The sequence below is a fragment of the Lissotriton helveticus genome, chromosome 2_1 (assembly GCF_964261635.1).
Source record: "Lissotriton helveticus chromosome 2_1, aLisHel1.1, whole genome shotgun sequence".
NCBI lineage: Eukaryota > Metazoa > Chordata > Amphibia > Caudata > Salamandridae > Lissotriton > Lissotriton helveticus.
The window spans coordinates 1,759,892,957-1,759,915,475 of NC_136059.1; the positions used below are offsets into that span (position 1 = coordinate 1,759,892,957).

Below are 22,519 nucleotides of genomic sequence, written 5' to 3' on the forward strand. Positions count from 1 at the left end.
GTTAGGAGAAGTGGATGCAGTAGTTGTCTATCCAATGTGGCTCGGAGGTATGGCTGACTGGGTTGTTGTGTGCGGAAGATGGGGTCAAACGTGTTTCCTGCTGAGTGGGTTGGAGATGTGACCAGTTGTTGGAGTCCAATGGTGGCGAAGTTCTACAGTAAGAATGAGGTGTTGTGGTTGTTGAGGTTGTCCAGGTGGAAATTAAGTTCGCCGACGAGGATGTAGTCCGCTGAGGTGAGAGCGTGGAGAGCATGAAGTCTCCTACAGAGATGAGCACCAGGACTTACAAGTGTCAAACCAAATGTATTAAATGAATTGGTGCAGCAGTTAAGGTCTCCATCGTTCCACCTATATTACCTTAAACCTGATGCATGCGTGCCACTACAGTCAACATATGGATGATAAAATGCCAAACTAGGAAAAAGGTATATAACAACTCTTAAAGTGGTTCACCTAGGCACCTAGAAGACATCAAAAACGGCATTTAGATTTCAGGATAAAAAAATTAAAGGGTTGAAATCACTACATGACCAAAACACCATCTGCAACCAAAGAAAAGGATCTTATGTTTGAGTCAGGCAAATCTGTAGCAACACGAAGCCACCTGGGAGGGTATAGCACCTCTAACTACACTGGTACAGTATGGCTTCCTCCATGTCATAAAAGCCTCAAAGGCGTCACTACTACTAGTTCAGTTTTCAAGCCTTTTACTACAAAAGCAAGTGGTGGAACTAGGCCCTTAGTGTCAAAAAGGGAAAATAATGAATTACCCACAAAAAGATGTGTCCTGAGCAGTTCAGACCAATCCTAAAGCGCAATTAACTACAAATAAGTGGAATATAAAAGGGAGGAACTGAGAAAGGTAGTCACCAATCAGAATTACCCTAAGCTCTATAGGGAGCTTGGGTATGTGTAAATGTCTTGAACATATACTTTCAAATCAGATGTGCAAAACATTATCAAAAAATCCTTTGAGTTACAGTCAAAGGATCACTTGTGATTTTGTTCTATTCAGGAGCATAAAAAGGAGATTCCTCAACCCTCCCCCACCTCTGATTTTGGGATACTCCAGTGGTAAGGGCATCAAAGTTAGTGGGGCTTAATATTGTCTTGGGATCATGGCTGGGTTACCCTCTTCTTGCTTGCAGATCCTGAGTAGTTAGGATAACACTGACCTCAGCTTGCTATATATATTCTGGGTTCCATCTTGATTATCTGCAGTGACAGTACTGATGGTGCTGCCTCTATATGTTCCTTGGTATGCTAAGGCTGTTAAAGATTCCTTGAAATCACAATGAGGGAGGCTGCCTGTATTGGACGGCATGAAGAAATAAGAAGCATTTGTTTTGATGCTTTACAAAGCGCCCCAAACATGCTTCCCTATGCGTGTCTGCTTATTAAAGGGCTTGCCAAGTATTTTGATCTGCATGGCATGGCAGAAAGAAATATTGTAAAACTAGCATGGTCTTTGAAGCTCTGTGGCCCCACCAGCTTGCAAAAGCCTGCAATTAACAAGGACAAAGATGCACTGACGATGGCTGAGGAGGCATTGGATCCTATTTGAATGATTGCTTTCTCTTCCTCCTAACTATCCTTGTGCTTAACATTTGTTAGTGGCGAGATGCTATGCTACATTTAACAGTTAAGCCACTTAAGAAACGCTAAAGATTTAATGGTCTTTATTGAGATTGCTGCTGTGGAGCCAGCGCCACACATTGACATATGCCTATGCTGGGAAGAACATGCTGGCGTTCAAGGGATCTTAGAACACCTTTGGGTCATTTATGCAATGAGTGAATTGGTTTTAAAATGGGTAACGAGGCATGCTGGTTCCTAATAAAGTGCCTAGTATTTCTTTTTGAGGTGCTGCACTGCTATCTGAAGCATGGCTAGTATAGGCATCAGTTTTAGGCTTCCTTTCCATATGTAGTCTACGATTGGGATGGACTTCCACGTTCTTTGAAATTGGAGAGGATACACACTTCTGCTCTATTTCTACCATCATCAAGTCAAGTTACTGGGCTGTCATAATGACAGTTAGAATTTCTCCTTGAGCCACAAAGGTATGGAAATGTGTCTGTAAAATACTCTGAAGAGCTGAAGGCAGTCTGGCTGAAGTCCATGGAAAAAAAGTTGAAATCTAGTCAAAATCGTGAGCTAGAAAGTGAAAGAGCTGACAAATTGTGGTGGAAATCAGCATCAGGGTGGCCTTTAGGGGGGAGTAGAGCCCTCACTTCCCCTTGCTTTGCTTAAGTTACGCATGTTTCAAATACGATAGATGCGATGCTAAACAGGCCCTCTTTGGCCCAAGGCCGTTTTCATCATTTATCGCTATTTTTGAAGTACCAGCGATTCCCACCCTGAAAAAAGGGAACGATTCAAACATGCAAATCTGTCGAAGGTCCAATGCTGGAGAAAAGAACAGTTATAAATCATAGGCATTTATGAGGTCTGTCCCAACATTAAATGAGGTCAGGTATTCAGGATATAGGTTACAAGAAAGGCGGCCAGTATAAATTTTTCAACCAACAAACAAGCATCTTGACCATGCAGCAGAGTTGGAAGGGTTTTCAAAATGTAAGGCAAGAGATTGCAAGAGGCAAGGTCTATGAATCTAGCCTGCTCAGACTTGAGGATAGGTAGCAGATCTGCTGAGCTGGGTGCAATGTTGCAGTACGAATCCTTTACCTCGAAAAGAGGATTAAAGGCACTTTCCAACTGATACAAAGTGGAAAGGATAGTTCTTCAAACAAGACTTATGGAATTCTAACTAACTGCATACGTCTCACCTCCATACAATATCATAGCAGCTCACAGATCACAAATGGCAGTAGGATTTATTTATCAAGCATAAAAAACGACTCAGATTTCATAAACGTTTCATATGATAGATGGTTGTGGCAAGAGTAACAAAGTCAAGCTCTTCATTCTTCTCACTATTCCTCCATCTGCTAGGTAACTTCTCAATATTTATTCCACCACTGGGCTTCTCAGGTCCTCCGTATTATATCCTGAGATTAATGATTGCTACAAATGGAAAACAGGTAAAATCTACTGACAAGAATGTCTGAGAAGACAGGGAAGATCTGGAGAATCTTCACAACATCTCAGGTGGCTGAAGAGGCATCCGGAACAAAAATGTGTTAAACCAGGAAACATCAAAATTTTAAATCTTCAAATACCAGATCCAACTATCTCAGAGGCTGCCAACACATTCTGGAAATCCCTCTAGTTGGCATTATGAACTGGTCTCGAACTCCTGCTATTTAGGAAGCGAATGAACACACCTCTATTCACCTAGTTAAACATCCTTCCCACAGAATCCTAGCACATTGTCTTTGTTCAATGGCTCACATCTTTGCTGTTATTCCCTCTATTACGCTCGACTCTGTTCACTGTAAAGCCAACTAATGCCTCCTCATGCAGGCGCTCTAGAAAAACAAAGGGAATGGGACAGCAGGCTAACGCCGTCTTTGGATTTCTATCCTATTAATGTGATTGACAACCAACTGTGACATTCTGTTGCCTTTTGTGCTCTAAAACACAAACCAAATATACCTTTGCAACCTGACATCCAGGAGTTCCAACCGCTGCTTCACAACAGCTGTAGCGAGTTTCTAATCCACCAGGCACTGTAATACAAGTAAAATAACAGTGTTTGTAAGGTTATTTTCAAAGCGACAGTCTTTAGAGAATTGTGAATATTTTTGGTGACACGGATACTGCAATAATCTTTGCCCACAATTTAAATCCACTCGAAAAACATGCTTGGCGAATTTTGTTAAAACAATCAAAAAAGCAAAGCAATATTGAGCCCATTTAGGTCTTGAGCAGCCATGACCTTTTGCGATTGACCATATACACAGAGGGAGGGGTGGGGATTCAGCCTTCTTCAGCCATTGGCTTATTTGTGTCACTGCATGTTGGAAACTGGGCTTTTGTTGCAGTTATATCCCACTTTTTGCCCCCTTTTATAGCTACTAGATGGGGATTTTCAACAGTGCACTGGGGCCTGTTAACCAGACCTCAGTGCCAGTGCTCCTTCCCTAAACCAGGTGTTGTCTAATTGTGCTACAAATGGCTAAGGACTTTAGCACCCCCGTAAGTCCCTAGTAAATGGTACCCCAGGTACCTAGAGAATGAGTGCTAAAGTGGGTCCAAAGGGCTGCAGCATATCCTATGCCACCCTAAGGGATTCACACACAAATTCCCCACAGATTGTCATTGCAGGGTGTGTGACATGGTGCAAACCAGGAGTGAAAACAGGACAACATTCCTCTGCGCCATGCCAAAGACAATGTATATAATATATGTAAGTCACCCATGCAGCAGGCCTTTGAGCCCTAAGGCAGGGTGTGTTGTATTTTATGAGAGGACACACCTGCATGACTAGATATGCCCCTGTGATGTCTAGTTCCATTACTAGACATTACAAGTGACCAGCGAACCCATCGCAAGGTATGAACTGGTCAAAACAAGCTCCCCAGCTACATAATAGTTTCACTGAAACCTATGGTGTTTGGTATCAAACACCTCCTAAGAATAAACCCATACTGCTTCCAGTGATGGATCTAATAATACATGCACCCAGAGGGTACCTTCGAGGTACTCACTGAAACCTACTAGCCCTCTAATGTGCTGGTTGACTGTTCCAGTCCAGCATGCCTCCACAGATGTTTTTGACACCCAGGGGTGCGAGTACACGCTCTCAGGAGATCAGGAACAATGCCTACTCTGGAGGGAGGGGCATTCTTGGAGCAGCAATTTGGGTCCCTGCGTGACTATTTCACAGGGCTCAAGTGGTATATTGTCTCTGACATCAAGGAGATTTGCCAGGACGTCAAAGCCATGGACCAAAGAATGACATCACTGGAACAGAACCAGGAAGCCCACGAAGAGGAACTGGACGGTCATTGACAGGAGCTGCTGGATTTGCGTGACAAGGATTTAGAGCTTTGCTATCAGGTAGAAGATCTTGAGAAGAGATCCAGACGCTCCAATATTCGAATAAGAAGCGCCCCGCTGCAGGCCATTTCACACAGTCTAGAGGACCTTGTTAACCAACTCTTTAAGCATGTGGCTTCTTCCTTGCGAGGCCAGGAGATCGTCCTTGATAGCACACACCAGGCCGGCTAACACACCGGGTCAACCTCAGGACATACACACCTGCCTGCACTACTGTCTGCAGAAGGAAGCTATTATGGCAGCAGCACAGGAGTTGAAAATAATGGAATTTAAAGGCATACAGCTGTGGCTCTACCAGGACCTCTCCTCAATTGCACTGCAGCGTCGAAAAGCCCTCAAACCTCACAGACTTCTTACAGGCACAGAGCGTTAGATATAAATGGGGTCATCCCCTTCGCCTCCAGTTTGTGTTGGCGAGATGAGGTCCGGATGATACACCCCCTTGAAGATGCCCAGGTGTTGCCAGACGTGCAGAATCTAAGGCGTGCCGTAGATGCGGGCTCACTGACCCGAAAGCCTGCATCCGTTGGCCCTGACTCGCAACGCTCCTTCAGGCAGAAGAAGAAAACAGTGAGTAAGCCTACCGAGGCAGATAGCCGTGAGGAGCTATCGCGGCTACTCCAACAGCTGCAACAGGAGGGCGAACGAGTGGGTGCAGCTGGAGACCACTGATGTCTGACCGAGAAGACATGGGTTCATGCCGGCTTTCTAATTCTCCCCGGCTAGCTGGATGGCGGTTGCTATGAGCACCTTCTCTGTCCCAGATTGGCTGCTCATCTGGCGGAGCTTCTTTTCAATGAAGCTGATCTACAGCTGTGTTCGCCTGTGACATGGACCCCTTTTCCTGTTTGAGTGTTCTGATACATTACCTCTATCACTCTCAAACTCTTTCCTCTCCTTCTCTCCCACTTGCTCATACCAACTTCACCCCAGGAGGATGGGTGAGCTTATGCTGCGACTGGACGGGAAGCTATCACTCCACATGGGTAATTATGGAATTGTCCCTGCTTAGCCTCGATGTTTAAGGCCTCAACGCTCCTGCTAAGCAACTGGCAGTTCTTCCACTTAAATGCGATATTAGCATGCTGCAAAAAAAACACCTGCTTCAGAGTGACTGGCGGAGACTACGTTCTTGCTGGTTTGACTGGCAATATTTCTCATCCGGGGCTACTAATAATGTGGGGGTGGCGATTTTGATCACTACACACTTCGCGGGTTGGGTGGAGCGGGTATTTATGGATATCCCGGGTAGACTTTTAGCATTGCATGTCTTATTACAAGGAATCAGGTACACAATAGCCACAAAAAAGGACTAATGGCAGCGAGGGAACTAAATTACAACCGCACTTGCTCTCCTATCACTATAAGTAACAGCACAGATCAATCTGATTCATGCTCGCCTCTGTAAGTCCGCAGCCACAGGACCTAAACTTAAACTATAAACAATACTGGCTCAGAGAGGCATATATTAAACAGCATACAATATGCACACAAATCACACAGACATCTTGTGGAGACTAGTATTCATGGAAAATCTTTATTCTGGCACCACACAGCCAACGCGTTTCACCCATAAGGGCTTCCTCAGGGCTAAAGTGGAATATTAAGTTCCACATTCCTGTATGTAGATAGGCAATCCTTCAAGATTCGGTGTTTATTCTGTGATCCTTGTCATTGTGCTTTATTGGCGAATTATCCAATGTTAACAGGAGGGGTTAGATAAAACCATCCTGATCTCCAAATATTCCAAGTGCTGTGCACCCAAACGTCCGTTTATTCAATATTCTATACTCCTCACCGCATACGGCGCGTTGGCTGTGTGGTGCAAGAATAAAGAAGATTTTCCACGAATACAAGTCTCCACAAGATGTCTGTGTGATTTGTGTGCATATTGTATGCCGTTTAATATGTGACTCTCTGAGCCAGTATTGTTTACACAATAGCTACAGTCTATGCACCTGAGAGCTAGGCAACATTTCTGAGGGACACACTGGGACGTCTGTTTAACTCATACAAGGAGCTAGTGGTGGGGGGAGATTTTAACATCTCAATTGACACGGGGAGGTATAGGTCTGCCCTGCGGGTGGGACAAGTTGGGGGACTCACGTCGGGCACTAGACGACGGTTGGGTGAGGTGAGATAGACTGATGTCTGGAGATATACAGACCCCACAGAAGAGGACTACACATTCTTCTCAGCAGCCCATCAGACATATACGCATGGACTACTTTTTCACATCACTACGGGGGTAACTGTACACAGTTTCTGTAGATATTGGAGCTGCAGCTCTCTCCAATCATTCACCCATTATCTTGCGACTCAATCCCAGCAGGCGAGCACCAGCTCCCCTAACTCCCAACCTTTGATAAAATACGCGCAGACACACTGACAGCCTTAACCACTTTCCTGGAGCGCAATGACATCTGAGGACGCCATTTCTGCACAGTGGAAAACACTAAAAGTAGTCATTAAAGGTCACTTTATTGGTCCAACCACAGGCTACAACAGGGAAGGACGAGATGAGCACCGTCAGTTGGAAACAAAGATCAGGGATTTAAATGCCTCCCATGTCCGGTCAGGCTCTGTGGCGGTCCGCCGCCAATGGACAGTTGTCTGGAAGCAACTGCAAGCAAAAAATATGGGAAGGGCCAGAATATGCCAGAAATACTACGCCGGTGCTAAAGACGGGGCACATACTGGCGCACTGTCTCCAAGCCCAGGCGATGTATCCCCGAGTTACAGGGGGCGGATGGCTGCATGTGCCACAAAGATGAGGACATAGCAAATGTTTTTGGAATCTTTTCTAAGACCGTCTAAACTGCGGAGGTCCTTCTAGACTCCGATGTGTGGGCAATACCTAGCTCAGGTGTGTCCCCCCCTCCTCCCCACCCCCGCCCCCCAAACCAACTCAATATACAGCCCTGGAAGTGGATGTTGCACCACAGGAGGTACTGGCTACCATACATAAATTACAGCCAATAAGGCGCCGAGCTCGGACATATATAGTGCAGAATTTTATAGTCTTTGGCTCCCAGTTGGCCACTCTCTAGCACGGTTGTAATATTCATTTGGCAAGACAGGTATGCTGCTAGACTCAATGCACCTAGCCACTATTACAGTGATCCCTAAAACGGGCAAGGACCTCAAGTGTTGCGCCTCCTACTGCCCGATCCCCCTTCTAAATGTAGATGCGAAGACGTTTACAAGTGTTCTGGCCCACAGGCTAGAACCGTACATCCAAAGACTGGTTGACCCCAACCATGCCGGATTAATTCTTGAGTAAGGGTGTAGCGACAACAAGAAAAGACTATTTCAGCTCCTGAACAAGGTACAACGTTTGCAAGTACCAAGCCTTTTGTTAACACTGAAAAGGCATTTGATCGGGTACACTGGCCCTACTTGCACCGGGTACTAAAGCATGTGGGCTTCAGACCGCGGTTAGCAGCTGGGTTCAGTCATGCTATACAGCCACCCCCAAGCTAGAATATGTGTGAACAGAGAGATCGCCTGCTTTCCTTATAGAACAGGTAACTAGACCGGGTTGCCCCCTGTCCACCCTACTTTTTTGCACTCTACATGGAGCCCTTTGCAGAACGAATAAGGTCCTCAAACCTAGGTATGACTGTCTCTGACTCGGAGTCCCCGGCTCCGCGCCCAAATTTCCTTCCCAGTGGGCAGAGGGTGGGATTCTATATCTGAGGATACAGGTACATCCCACACTTATAAATACCTCTGCATACAATTGTGGGAGCCTACTAGCTACCACAAGGACAGACCTCACTCAGTGGAAGTCCCACGGTTTCTTGTGGTTAGGGCGCAAAGCGGCTGTTAAAATGACAATGCTCCCTAAACTTCTATGTGTCATGCAAACTCTGCCACTATAACCCCCCCACCACCCGACAGATACTAGACAGACTACAATCGCTTATCTGGGACTTCATATGGGAGGGTAAGTGAGCGCGGATGGCCAGAAACCACACTTTTCCAGTGTCAGCAGGGGGCTTGAGAATTCCAAATCTGCACTGCTGCTACCAGGCACCACAACTAAGCTACATGATGGAATGGTCTCGTACCCTAACCAAAAAGAAATGAGTTACTTACCTGTAACAGCAGTTATCCAGTATTGGTATCTTTCATAGATTCACGTGCCTGAATCATTCCCTGTCGTCGGGGTGGGAGTCCCCGGTAAATAATTATAGTAATGTCACATGGACATATACTTAGTACTAGGCCAGAGGCCTCACATTAGTAGCCTATCTAGGTCCTTATGTAAAAAGGACCAAACTTTGGCCAGTAGCCAATCAGCTCTTATCACCCTCCTGACCTTCCTGGAAGGAGCCCTTGTCCCTCAGATTTTCGTAAGCACCGTGCCAAGTAGTACCTACTGAGAAGACTTAGGTGAGCCCTTCCAGGGGAGGTGGGTGGGTTGCATGTGAATCTATGAAAGATACCAATACTGGATAACTGCTGTTACAGGTAAGTAACGCATTTCTTATCCAGTATTATGGGTATCTTTCATAGATTCACATGCCTGAATCAGAATAGCAAGCAATAATGAGCACATTTCTAACATACATCTTGAAAGACATAATAAACTTATCATAAGTTGTTACACAGATTACATGATATTCACAACTTGATAAGAAATGTGCGACAAATTACCTGGAAGGTGGGATGAGAGGAAGAAGGCTCACCTCTAATGAAATAGATGACGTAGGACAGCCTGTCCTACTGCTGCATCCTTCATAAGTTCCGAATCCAAGCAGTAGTGCTTGGTGAACGTATGCGGCGTCTTCCATGTCGCCGCTCTGCAGATGTCGACAATGGGTACCCCAGCAAAGAGCGCCATGGAGGTGGCTACCGCTCTAGTGGAGTGTGCACGAACCTTTGAAGGCAGAGGATGGCCCGCCTGTTGGTGACAGAATGCGATGGCCGATGAAATCCATCTGGAAATGCTCTGTTTTGTCAATGCTAAGCCTTTCCTGGGCCTGCTAAATGCAACAAACAATTGGTTAGACTTCCGAAATTGCTCAGTCCTGTGTATGTAGAATTTGAGACATCGCTTGAGGTCCAATGAGTGCAGAGATCTTTCAGCCGCAGATGATGGATTTGGGAAGAAAGATCTCAGGACAATAGGTTCATTGAGATGGAAAGAGGACGGAACCTTTGGTATAAATTTTGGATTAGTCCTTAAGATGACTCTGTCATTCTTAAACTGGATAAAAGGGTCTTGCACAGAAAAAGCCTGCAGGTCACTCACTCTCCTTGCCGACGTGAGCGCCAGTAGTAGAGCCGTTTTCCATGATAAATATTTAAGATCTGTTTTATGAATTGGCTCGAACGGGTGTTTCATTAGTTGAGCTAGTACCACATTTAGTTGCCATGTAGGTGGTGACGCTCTTACTGGAGGGAAAGTCCTGAATAAACCCTTCAGAAACTGTTTGACCAGTCTGTTGGTCCATAGGGAAGCGCCACAGGAAGAACGTCTAAACCTGGAGATGGCCGCCAGATGGACTTTTATTGAAGCGTGTGCCAGCCCTGAATTGGCTAGGTGGAGCAAATAGGGCAGAATTTGTGCTGGAGTAGAATTGAACGGATGCAATTTCTGAGCCTTACACCACAAACAGAACCTTTTCCACTTAAGGGAATATGTCTTATTAGTACTTTCAGCCCGGGCCCGGGCTAGAACGACTCTGCATTCTTGTGGAAGATCTAGATTGTGGAACTCTCTGAACTCAGGAGCCAAGCCGATAATTTGAGAGATGTTGGATCCGGATGTTGGACTTGTCCCTGGTTCATTGTAAGGAGATGAGGGCATGTCCTGAATAGGATTGGAGGTTCCAGCGATAGAAGGTGTAGTTCCGTATACCAGTGTTGGCGTGGCCACGCTGGGGCTATCAGGATCATAGTACAACTCTCTGCTTTCAATTTCCAGAGAACCCTTGGGATCAGGGGAAACGGTGGAAAGGCGTAAGCAAAGGTCTTGCACCATGTCATCGAAAAAGCATTCCCTAGGGATCCTCTCTGGGGAAGCCAGCTTGCGTAACGTTGGCATTTCGCATTCACTTCCGTCGCAAAGAGATCCAGGTGAGGCTTGCCCCAACGGGAGAACACTGAGTCGAGCATCTTCTGGTCGAGCTCCCACTCGTGGCAAATTGAGCGCTGTCTGCTTAGCGAGTCTGCCAGGATGTGGTCTACTCCTGGGACATACTCTGCCCGCAGAGAAATGTTGTGCTGGAGTAGCCACCTCCAAATTTGCTGAGATTCGCGAGACAACGTCTTGGATCGAGTACCTCCCTGTTTGTTTAAGTAGTGCATTGTGGTGGTGTTGTCCGTCCTCACAAGCACTGGGAAGCTCCTGATTCGGGGAAGAAATGCCCGAAGAGCTAAGCGTACTGCACGTAACTCTAGCAAATTGATGTGGAGTCGTTTTTCCGCCACTGGCCACTGACCACTGACCTTGTACTTGCAATTCCTGAAGGAACGCTCCCCATCCTTCCAGTGATGCGTCCGTGGTTATGACATAAGGAGAGACTGGGAGTAAAAAAGGAAGGCCTTTGTTCAGGTTGTCGCCCAGAATCCACCATCTCAGAGCCTTTTTCATGACCTGAGTGATCTTGATCCAGTCGTCGAAGGATCCTGTACTTTGGATCCACTGATTTGTTAAAGCTTCCTGTAGAGGTCGCATGTGGAGACGACAATGTGGAATGAGAAATATGTTGGAAGACATCATTCCTAGCAACGACTTGAATAGTCGAACCCTGACTCTCTTTTTGGTCTGAATTTGTACGGCCAGGTTGCTCAGCTTGACCTGACGTTCCTTGGAAGGGAAGGCTTTCTCCTGTTGTGTATCCAATGTCGCTCCTAGGAAATTGAGACGTTGTGATGGACGTAGATTTGACTTTTCCTGGTTGAGCGTTAGACCTAAGTTCTCGAAGAGACGAAGGCAGGCGGTAGAGGATTTGGCCACTCCTGTCCGAGTAGGAGCCTTGACAAGCCAGTCGTCCAGGTAGGGAAAGACTTGATGATGATGCTGGCGAAGGTATGCCGCTACCGGAGACAGACACTTTGTAAAGATGCGTGGAGCTGACTTTAGGCCGAATGGTAAGACTCTGAACTGGTAGTGCCTGCCTGCCACTAAACCTCAAGAATTGTCGATGACTCTTGTGAATGAGGATATGAAAATAGGCATCCTGGAGGTCCAAGGATACCATATAGTCTTTTGAATTGAGCAGGTGTAATACCTCCTGAAGGGTAACCATACGAAAAGACTGCTTTTTGAGGTATTTGTTTAGGTTTCTCAAATCCAGTATCAGTCTCCACTGCTTCTTCTCCTTTTTTCTGATCAGGAAGAATCGGGAGTAGAATCCTCTCCCCTTTTGTTCTCGAGGAACTCTTTCTACTGCCTTTTTCTGAAGCATTAGCAAGAGTTCCTGTTGAAGTATGTTTAGATTTTTGTGTTGCGCCGGACATGGTGGATTTGGAGGAGGATGTTCCAGAAACTCCAGAGTGTGTCCGAAGCGGACTAACTGCAACACCCAACGATCTGTAGTAATTTTCTTCCAATTGTGAAGGAAGTTGGTAATTTTTCCTCCAACTACGAATTGTGGAGAAGAGGTGGAGGCCAGCTGGAGAAAGCAGTCATTGACGTCTGTTAGTGTCTTTCTTTCCTCCTCTTCCTCGAAAGGACGACTTGTTATATGAGGATTGTCCTTGGTGTTGTTGCCTCTGCTGATATTGATTTTTAAGTAACAAGGGAGACCCAACAGATAGCTAAGCACCATGGGTATAACAACGTTATAGTGAACAAAACGGTTCTTAGCTTATTTCGAAATCAACACACAAATGTTGTATAGAAACACAATGGAAAACTATACACGTTTATAAAATTTCCAAACCCAGCCGGGAAAGGATTTTATTTTATAAAGAAACAATGTTCAATTCAGTAATCAATTCGTAATCACAAGACACAAGCCTGTGTCGTACATGAAAAGAAGGAAACAGAAAGATAGCATAAGGGTGAAAGGGGTGTCTATCAGGCAAAGAGCGAGAGCAAAGACAGGGTACTGTATTTAGGTAAAAGATCAATCACAGTATCTCCTGGAGTGGAACATAAACAATCTTATTGGTCAATGTTCATAACCATAAACCCACTCATGGGTGTCGACGTTTCGATCCCTATTGCTCGAAAAATTACATGGGATCATCATCAGGACATTTATAATGAACAAAACATGCCTGATTGTAAAAGAAGCCAAGAGGAGAAATGAAAAAAGCGGTATCTTCATGTACGACACAGGCTTGTGTCTTGTGATTACGAATTGATTACTGAATTGAACATTGTTTCTTTATAAAATAAAATCCTTTCCCGGCTGGGTTTGGAAATTTTATAAACGTGTATAGTTTTCCATTGTGTTTCTATACAACATTTGTGTGTTGATTTCGAAATAAGCTAAGAACCGTTTTGTTCACTATATCTGCTGATATTGAGGCTTGTACTGCTGGGAAGAATTATAAGAGGACTTGTAACCTTGATAGTTGCCACGAGACTGTTGTCCTCGACCTCTGGAGCCTCGAAAGGAATTCTGCTTGAATTGTAGAGAGCCTAGGGCTTTCGCCGTTTCGGTATCCTTCTTAATGCCTTGCAGCATGTCATCAATATGTTCACCGAAAAGGCGCTCCCCATCAAAAGGCATGTCGCGGACTTTGGATTGCACTTCAGGCCGGAATGCTGTGGCTTTAAGCCAGCCCTGGCGTCTTAAAACTGCTGCTCCCGCCAATTGACGGAACCCTGTGGAAGCAATATCCAGGGCCACCTCTATCATCTCTGAAGCAGAGCGTTCACCCTCCAGCAAAATCTTTTTAACCTCGTCTTTCTGGTCTTCTGGAATCGCCCCCAGATATGGGGCTATATCTGCCCATATCTGTCGATTATAGCGACCTAGTAAAGCCAGAGAATTTGCAGCCCTGATTGATAGGGCGGACATGGAGGAAAATCTCTTGCCAATGGCGTCAAGCTTTCTCCCTTCTTTATCAGGAGGAGCGGTCATTGTCGCTGACGGATTGCTGGACTTCCGCTGAGCGGCTTGAGATATAACTGAATCAGGTTTAGTTTGACCAGTCAAACATGCGGGTGCAGTGTCTGGGGCTTTGTATTTCTTTTCAAGTCTAGCTGGCACTGGAATGAGAGAGAGAGGAGTTTATTATTTTTTGTCCTTGCTCCCATATGTAGTCGATTATCATCAGAATCCATATCATCGTCATCATGTATTTCGCCTTCTTCATCCTGGGCCTCATCAATTCCCATTTCTTCCTCATATTCTTCCTCATCCGTTGAATTTTGAGGAGGAAATGTCTCTTGTTCCTGATGCACATCCCGCGGGAGAGGCCGCTGTCGATGTTTAGGAGTTTGGGTTTCCTGTGGTACCTGTACACCAGAGGCAGGAGCAGATGATGGAAATCTTTGTTTATAATCTGAAATTAGAAATTGTAGGTCAGAAACAATTGAAGCTGGAAGGCACACCATAGGTTGAACCGTGGTATGCTCTTGAACTGATTCCTGAATTGTAATTTCCTCAAAATCTTCGCAGTCCGAACTCTCCTGAATTTTGATGTTTAGATGAGGGGGACTTGATGCTATGGGAAACATGGACTGATCTTCTGGATCTTCCGTTTCTAGAAAATGCGTTGGCAACAACTGTTGGACCTTTATTTGGATGTTGAATCTTGCAGCCGCTCTTCCTACGATATTATGGAATCCCCCTAAGTCCTCAGGGGTTGAATCGTCCTGTACTTGGTCTGGGGATATTGGATCTGGGTTAGCTGGGTGAGGTCATCTCTGGTGTGACCAAACGTGACGACATTTTAAAATGTGTATATATACACTTCAATGAGGGAGAGCCTTTGGAGTGTAAATCCCTTGACGCGGTGTCTTCGTCGACGACGACGATGACCTCGTCGACGGCGGCGTCAACACTGTAGCATTCGACGACGACGCCGTCGACGGTCTCGTCGTCGACGGTCTCGACGTCGACGGTCCGGTCGACGACGGTGTCCTCGCCGACGAGGAACTCGTCGACGGTTGTATCTTCGTCGACGATGGGATCTTCGTCGACGATGGGATCTTCGTCGACGATGGGATCTTCGTCGACGATGGGATCTTCGTCGACGATGGGATCTTCGTCGACGATGGGATCTTCGTCGACGGGGAAGTCCTCGTCGACGGTGGGATTTTCGTCGACGCTGGAAGCTTTGCTTTCGCCGACGATGAAGCAGACGTCGACGGGAGCGCTGTCAAAGGCGACGACGACAACTTTTTGACAGGAATGACAGAAGATATTGACCTACCCATCGTCGACGTGGTAGTAGTCGATGCCATGGAGAAAGTAGACGCCGTGGATGTCGAAATGGAGACTGTCGACAACGTCACAGGCAGGCTAGACGACATTACAGCAGGCTTTTTGAATTCTGTCATCTGAAGAGAAGGCTTGACCTTAGGATGACCCTCAATAGACTTTGGCTTCTTGAGAGGAGGCGCCACAGACTTATCTGGAGATGACTGCCCAGGCCTTTTTGAAGCAGAGTGGAAGCTCCTGAATGAACACTCGCTCTCACCTGAGGAGACTACCTGCTCTTTGTTTTTAAGTCTCTGGAGCCACAGAAGCAGTCGCCCTTCCCTGTCCTTCAATGTCTTGACCGGGAGAGTGCGACAAATCTTACATTCCTTGACAGAATGCTGAGGATAGAGGCAATACAGGCAATCTTCATGTTTGTCCTCTATATGTAACCTCATTTTACTACAAGAGGCACAGGGTCTAAAAAGCCCTTTTTTAGGAGTAGTAGCCATATTGACTACCAAAACTTGAAGAATAAAGGGATAAAAGGAGAATATCCAAAGATATATGAAGAAAACCTGAGCAGAGCTCAGTGGAGACTCCCTTCAGCACGACGTGCGGTAGAAAATCTGAGGGACAAGGGCTCCTTCCAGGAAGGTCAGGAGGGTGATAAGAGCTGATTGGCTACTGGCCAAAGTTTGGTCCTTTTTACATAAGGACCTAGATAGGCTACTAATGTGAGGCCTCTGGCCTAGTACTAAGTATATGTCCATGTGACATTACTATAATTTTTTACGGGGGACTCCCACCCCGACGACGGGGAATGATTCAGGCATGTGAATCTATGAAAGATACCCATAATACTGGATAAACATTGTTTTTTTTTTTTTTATAGATCAGGCAATCACGGCCGCACACATCTGGAAAATACCCAGACTGCCTAAACCACACAGACCAGTTGGTGTATACATCTCCCTGGTTGTGAGGTCCACGATTGGCGGTAGGGACAGGGTGGAACTGCGACACGGTCTCTCCACACGGCTAGGTAACCCGAACTTTCCACAGGCTGCCACGGGCTCAGCGTTTAGGATATGGCAGGAAGCTAACTGCAAACAAGTGGGGGACATGTTTGACATAGATGGGCATATGGGCTTCCCTACACTGCAGACATATGACCTCCCCGACACAGCACAATGGAAATATCTGACCGCACTACACTGGGTGACCCAACCATGGATCCGTTCACATGCTAGTAGGATACTGACAGCATTCGAGAAGTGGATTCTCACTCGCTTCACAGATATGAAACTACTATTGGACCTTTATGCCTTTCTGGTAACACCTCTGTGCCCCCTCGAGTAACCTGTGCAAGCTAGATGCGAGGGAGAATGTGGGTGCCTCTTCACAGATCGAGACTGGAGTAACATTTTACACTGGGAGCAGACCTCCACTCTTACCACTAGTAAAGAAATGCTCTTGAAAATTGCCCTCTACTGGTACCTCACCCAAGCAAGGATCGCTACTTGGGACCCTACGGGAGGCAGGCAATGCTGGCATCACTGCAGGCATGAGGGCACACACACACACCTCCTATGCCACAGTCCTAAACTGGAATATTTCTGTGCGGAGGTCTTGGATGTGGCAAACATATTTGCGACAGATATACCCAGATTCCCAAGCTATATATTCCTGGGTCTCCCCAATCCCCTCACCTACCTGCTGCGGTCTAATAGAGGCAGAGCGATCATCCTAGCACTGGGGGTGGCAAAACAGATCCTCCTCGCAAGAAGGGGTACAGAAACAGTGCCCACACACTTGGATTGGCCACACAAAATATTTGATATACTGGGGATGGAAAAGCCGACCACAGTTGCCACACAACTTCTTACCCACTTAGACAAGATGTGGCTAACCTGCTTACAATACGGGTCTGATAAGTTTTGTGAGCTGTTTTGCCCCCCGTATTCACAGATACTGCGTTTGACCTCCACAGTGCAGCCTGCAGAGCATCTATATCCATGTTGGAAGTTTTAGACACCAGGCGCCCACCCTCACGCCTCCTTCTCCCAGTCTTGATACTCTCTATTATATCTCTTTCACACTTTCTACTCTCTTCTACTGTTGTGAGATACATGCCTACTATCCACTACTGAAACACCTCCAGCCGATGGATGTAGGTGGGTTGTTGTGTATCGCTTTTCTATATAAAATCAGTAAAATAAATTTGAATTAAAAAAAGAAAAAGAAGAGTTTAGCTAAAATCAAGCATTTACCTCAAATGTCTGTTTGGGAACAATCAGGAATTATAATGGAAATCGACAAAATTCCTACCAACAGAATTTCTATACTTCACCGGATAAAAACATTACCCGTTTGAATGGCTGGACCTATAACATGAGACAAAAATGTACTAAACCAGGGACCATGCAAAAATCACATTAACTTTGCATGGTTACAGTGTTTATCCTTTCCTGTTTTGGGTGATCAGCCTGCCCACCACACAAGTGAATTTTCTTTTACATACTACCAGAGAGCCCGTGTGCCTTCTATAGAGCTGCATATTCTCTTTTGCTTATGTGTTTCATTCACAGGAACATAACACAAAGGGTTAATGTGCTTGCTGCTGAGTGTCTAGCCTTCTCTGCACAGGTTATAAGACCTCTATCATAGATCGCATGTACATGCAACATAGATGTAGAGGTTTCAATTTCTAATTTCAGCGGGCCTACTTAGTGAGTTAATGCAACAGCTACTAGTAAGTAAACATTAAGTCACAGGTTTCTATCTTAACACTGACCCAGATGTTTCTATCCCACTTAACACATACAGCACTGAGTTGGGTAAAAATGAAAAATTAATAAATTATAGCCACAACAAACTAAATTGTTTGAATCTTTATGTTCATACTTCTATGCTTTAAAACTAGAGTGTCCATCATATGCCCAAGAAGAAAGAATCCAAGCCAGATTTTCAGAAACAGTACTATCTGTCTTAGCTGCATCTAAATTCATGTTAAATGATGGATATCCTGAAAATCTGGCATCCATGGATCTAACGCAGCTGTGGAATGGGGCCGATAATAAAAAGTAATGAAAGGCACATAACTAGTGACCAACATTTCACAAGCATGCAGAAAAAAAGCCCTTGTCTGAATTTGTGTCTAGACCCTATACCAGAACGTTGGCTGGAATGGCAGGCAGGTCTTCATTTAATGCCTACAATAAGCCAAGCTAATATATAATAATTTAAAAAAATCCGGAAAATAAGCAAAAGCCACGATTTCATCACTTTGGTAACAATATATGTGTAAGAAACATAATTTAGTTATAGATTCCTTACCTTGGAATTAGCTAGGTATCAGACTGGATCTGGAAAGTTTTGTCAGCAGTACACATGAGTCGAAAGATGGTGGTCGGCTCCGTGTTCGCCGTAGTGGTAGCCGGGATGACGTCGCGGTAGCTACTTCAACGCCACCCTTGCACACAGACGTCCGTTCTGTACACTACTTTCCATGCCAGAAGCGCAGAGCCATGCAAGACACTGACCACTGGTGCACAAAACTAGGGCCCTGAAAGGAAATCCTTAACCCTAGAAGTCAGTTCGCAGAACGGGGAGGATGGGTGGGGCGGTAAGGAATGTATAAGTAACCTATGTTTCTTACAGATAATTTGTTTCCAAAGGTAAGTAACTTGTTCATCCGAAAGAAACAGTTATAGATTCCTTACCTTAGAATAGATATCCCAGCAATACCAACCCCGGAGGTGGGTCTGCGAACCAAGTTCACACCAGAAAGTCCTGGAGAACAGAACGACCAAAGAAGCCATCTCTCCGGACTTGGCTGACCAGGCAGGAGAGTCTCGTGAACGGGTGCAGCAATGCCCACATAGCTGTCTGACAGATGTCATTAAGGGGGACTCCACGTCCCAAAGCAGTGGTAGCTGCCGTTGCCCTGGTGGAATGGGCACGCAACCCCATGGCGGCTCCTCCTTTGCCAAGAAATAAGCTTCAATGCACAAAAAGACCCATCTAGAAATGGCTAGTTTGTGAACAGCCCAAACTTTTTCGGTACCCATGTAGCAAACAAAGAGCTGGTCACCCACCCGAAAATGTTTTGTGAGATCAAAGTAAAAAGAAGCGCATGCTTTGGATCCATATGGTGGAGCCTCTCCTTCTTTGGAAGGATGCGGAGGCGGAAAGAAAGTGGGCAAAAAGATGGTCTGTCCAATACGGACAGGAGTAACCACTTTGGGAAGGAAAGAAGGAAGAGTTTGAAGGACTACCATGTCCGGAAGAACAGTCAGAAAAGGAGGTTTAGAAGAAAGAGCTTGGAGCTCACTTACCCTGCGCGCAGGGGGATAGCCAAGAGATGGGTAGTTTTCAAAGTCAGAAGCCAGAGAGGACGGTTATGTAGCGGCTCAAAGGGAGCGCACATAAGATATGTAAGAACCAAATTCAAGTCCCACTGGGGCATTACAAAGGGAACAGGAGGAAAAAGATGAGTAATGCCCTTAAGGAAGCGATTTACAACAGGGGACTTGAAAAGAGAAGGCCGATCAGGAAGCCTAAGAAAGGCTGAAATGGCTGAGTGGTAGCCTTTTAGAGTAGGCTGGCAAAAAGAACCTTACACGGATGTGGTCTGGTACAGAAATACAATTGTTTTCTGCCATTCAAACTCTCAACGCTGTAAATGACAGAATACAATTCACCCACACAATCAGCCCCACAAGAATTGCGTTTCTTGATGTAGACATCCAATTGAAAGAAAATGTTCTGGAAACATCCATATACACCAAACCCACCGACCGCAACAATTTTCTCCACCATACCAGTTTTCACCAACCCAGTTTAAAAAGACACTTACCATATTCACAACTATTACGAGCTAAAAGGATTTCTTCCACAGTTGACAATTACAATCAAGACAGCAGAATGATCATAAACAAATTCTTAAAAAGAGGCTATCCAGTTCAACTAGTAGAAACAGCACACGAGAAAGTAACCAAAATTGAACGGAGTACTTAACTCAAGTCTAAAGTCACCACACAAGCTACAGCTACACGCAGCGTGTTTGTTTCTAAATTCTCAACTGCAAGCAAAACCATTAAAAATATCATCAAGAACCACTGGCAAGTGTTACAACTAGAACCTGATTTTAATCAGATTTTCCAACAACAACCGATATTCGCATACCAAAGATCTAAGAATCTTCAACAGATGCTCAAACCACGCCAAGAGACAACTCAAATTTATAAAGGAACGATCCCTTGCCACAACTGTGTGAACTGCAATAGTATCATTCTCGGCAACACTGCTCTACACCCTTCACAAGGGACTCCGATTTGGCTGAAAGTGAACGCAACTTTGGATACAGGCAACGTCGTTTATCTTTTAAAATGCCCATGTGGTCTCCCATACGTGGGGAAAACTGAACGAAAGATCAAAACCAGACTAACTGAACATCGCAGCAATATCCAAACAAAGAACATGAAATCAAGCCTAGCTGTTCACTACACGCAGCATAACCATACACTCAGCCAAATTCGCTTCCAAATCCTGGAGGTTGTGAAAAAACCTATTGGTATTGACCCCAAGAAGTACCTCTTACAAAGAGAACTATTTTGGATTCATAAGATGCAAGCCATTGCTCCCAAAGGACTCAATGAAAGACTGTAATACAGTAGCTTCCTCTGATCCGCCCATCATGTACCTGATTGAACTATATTGTTTTCTCTAATGGCAGCTTCTAATCTTCTCTTCTTTTTTCTTACCTTTTTCTTTCCCTTTTTAGGTCTCGCGACCTATCGATGCGCGCAAGCGCATCGAGCGGAGCGAGAATTCAAGTAGCCAAATTCCTCGTCAAACTAAGGGCTTTCCGCTGGCGTTTTGTTTACGTTCACGTGAATCACGTGATCAAACACGAACGCACATCAGCCTCTCTCTCCCTCCTATCGGCCATACTTTCAGCTCCAGCACCTCCCCTCTCTCCTCCCCTCTCTCCCCGCACACAGCCTTCCTTGGATTTCTCCTCCCCCTCCCCAGCCAGCTTCCCCCAGGCCGTGTTCCCTCCCCTGCTACCCCATCCTCACTCATCCCTCGCACCCCCTCCTCCTTCAGGCCCCCACCATTTGCTTTTGCTCGTGTTATCAGACTCACGACCTCCGCGCCAGTTTGAGATCTCACGAGATAACGCCGGATTTCTCCAACTTTACAAAACTTCGGAGCACTAACTTGTGCTACACAAATTAAACATCGGCACATATTTTCCTCACTTTGTTACTTTAATTCTGTGATCTAAATCTTCACAGTTTAAGTTAAAATGACAAGATTGTCAACACGCTGTTGTGAAAGCCTAGAAATGTTTACGTTACTCAACTCAGCGCGAGCTTTTCTCTAATTGACGAGTCTCGGTGAGCCCGCCCAGCAGAGCCCCAGACAGACAGCACCTGGTGCGGGTGACCTCTGGCTTCAGGGCACTTTGGAGAAATGAAGTGCTCTGCAGTCTGCACAGTGCATATGAAAACAACACTTCGAAAGAAGGCGCTGGCGAAATATGTAAAAAGGCCGACGTAATTCACTTGCTAGCTGGCGTTTTGCATTACGCTTTTTACACAGAATTCTGTAAAATTACGCGGCGTGGTATCACTGGGGTTGATTCAATTACACCTCAGACAGCGGGAACGCCAAACAAGCATTGGCATTGCCAATAGGTCTCGCTTGTGGGACCTTATAAGTATTTAGTTTTGCAGCACAATATCCTTGGTGCAACAAGGATATTGTGCTGCAAAACTAAATACTTATAAGGTCCCACAAGCGAGACCTATTGGCAATGCCAATGCTTGTTCTTATCCTTATCTTTTCTGTTTTTTACCCTCTTACTGTTTAGATCCCCGGCTACATCCTGTTTCATCCCCTTAGCCAGTATTTTTTCCATTTTTATTCACCTTCTCCATATTTCGTTTTCTATTTCTTTCTTATTTCTTCGTTTCTGTGTTCCTCTTTTTTTGGTATATCTCGTTCAGTTCCCACATTCAACCCTATATTCATGTAAATGTTCATCTTTTACACGTTGATTATTGTTCAACTGCTCGTTTTATTACGCTTTATTTCTTTCACTACTTCATTTCACTATTCCCTCGCACCACTTCCGGATTCATCTTAACCTAACAGCGCACGTCTGTTCTCAATGTCTTCTGCACGGACTACGTCAGTCCCATTTCTAT

At 45.4% G+C, this 22,519-nt stretch overlaps 1 protein-coding gene across 4 annotated transcripts in view; it reads right to left on the reverse strand.

The window, feature by feature from the left end:
• The window catches only part of LOC144818885 (RNA exonuclease 1 homolog), a 1,142,074-nt gene that overhangs the window by 429,873 nt on the left and 689,682 nt on the right, over positions 1-22,519 (reverse strand). For 2 of the 4 annotated variants that reach the window (XM_078676714.1, XM_078676715.1), the window contains exon 11: positions 3,559-3,632. The exons of the other annotated variants lie outside the window; for them this stretch is intronic. In XM_078676714.1, coding sequence (XP_078532840.1) covers positions 3,559-3,632 — 74 coding nt within the window. The remainder of the gene's footprint in view (positions 1-3,558; positions 3,633-22,519) is intronic. 4 annotated transcript variants of the gene reach the window in all.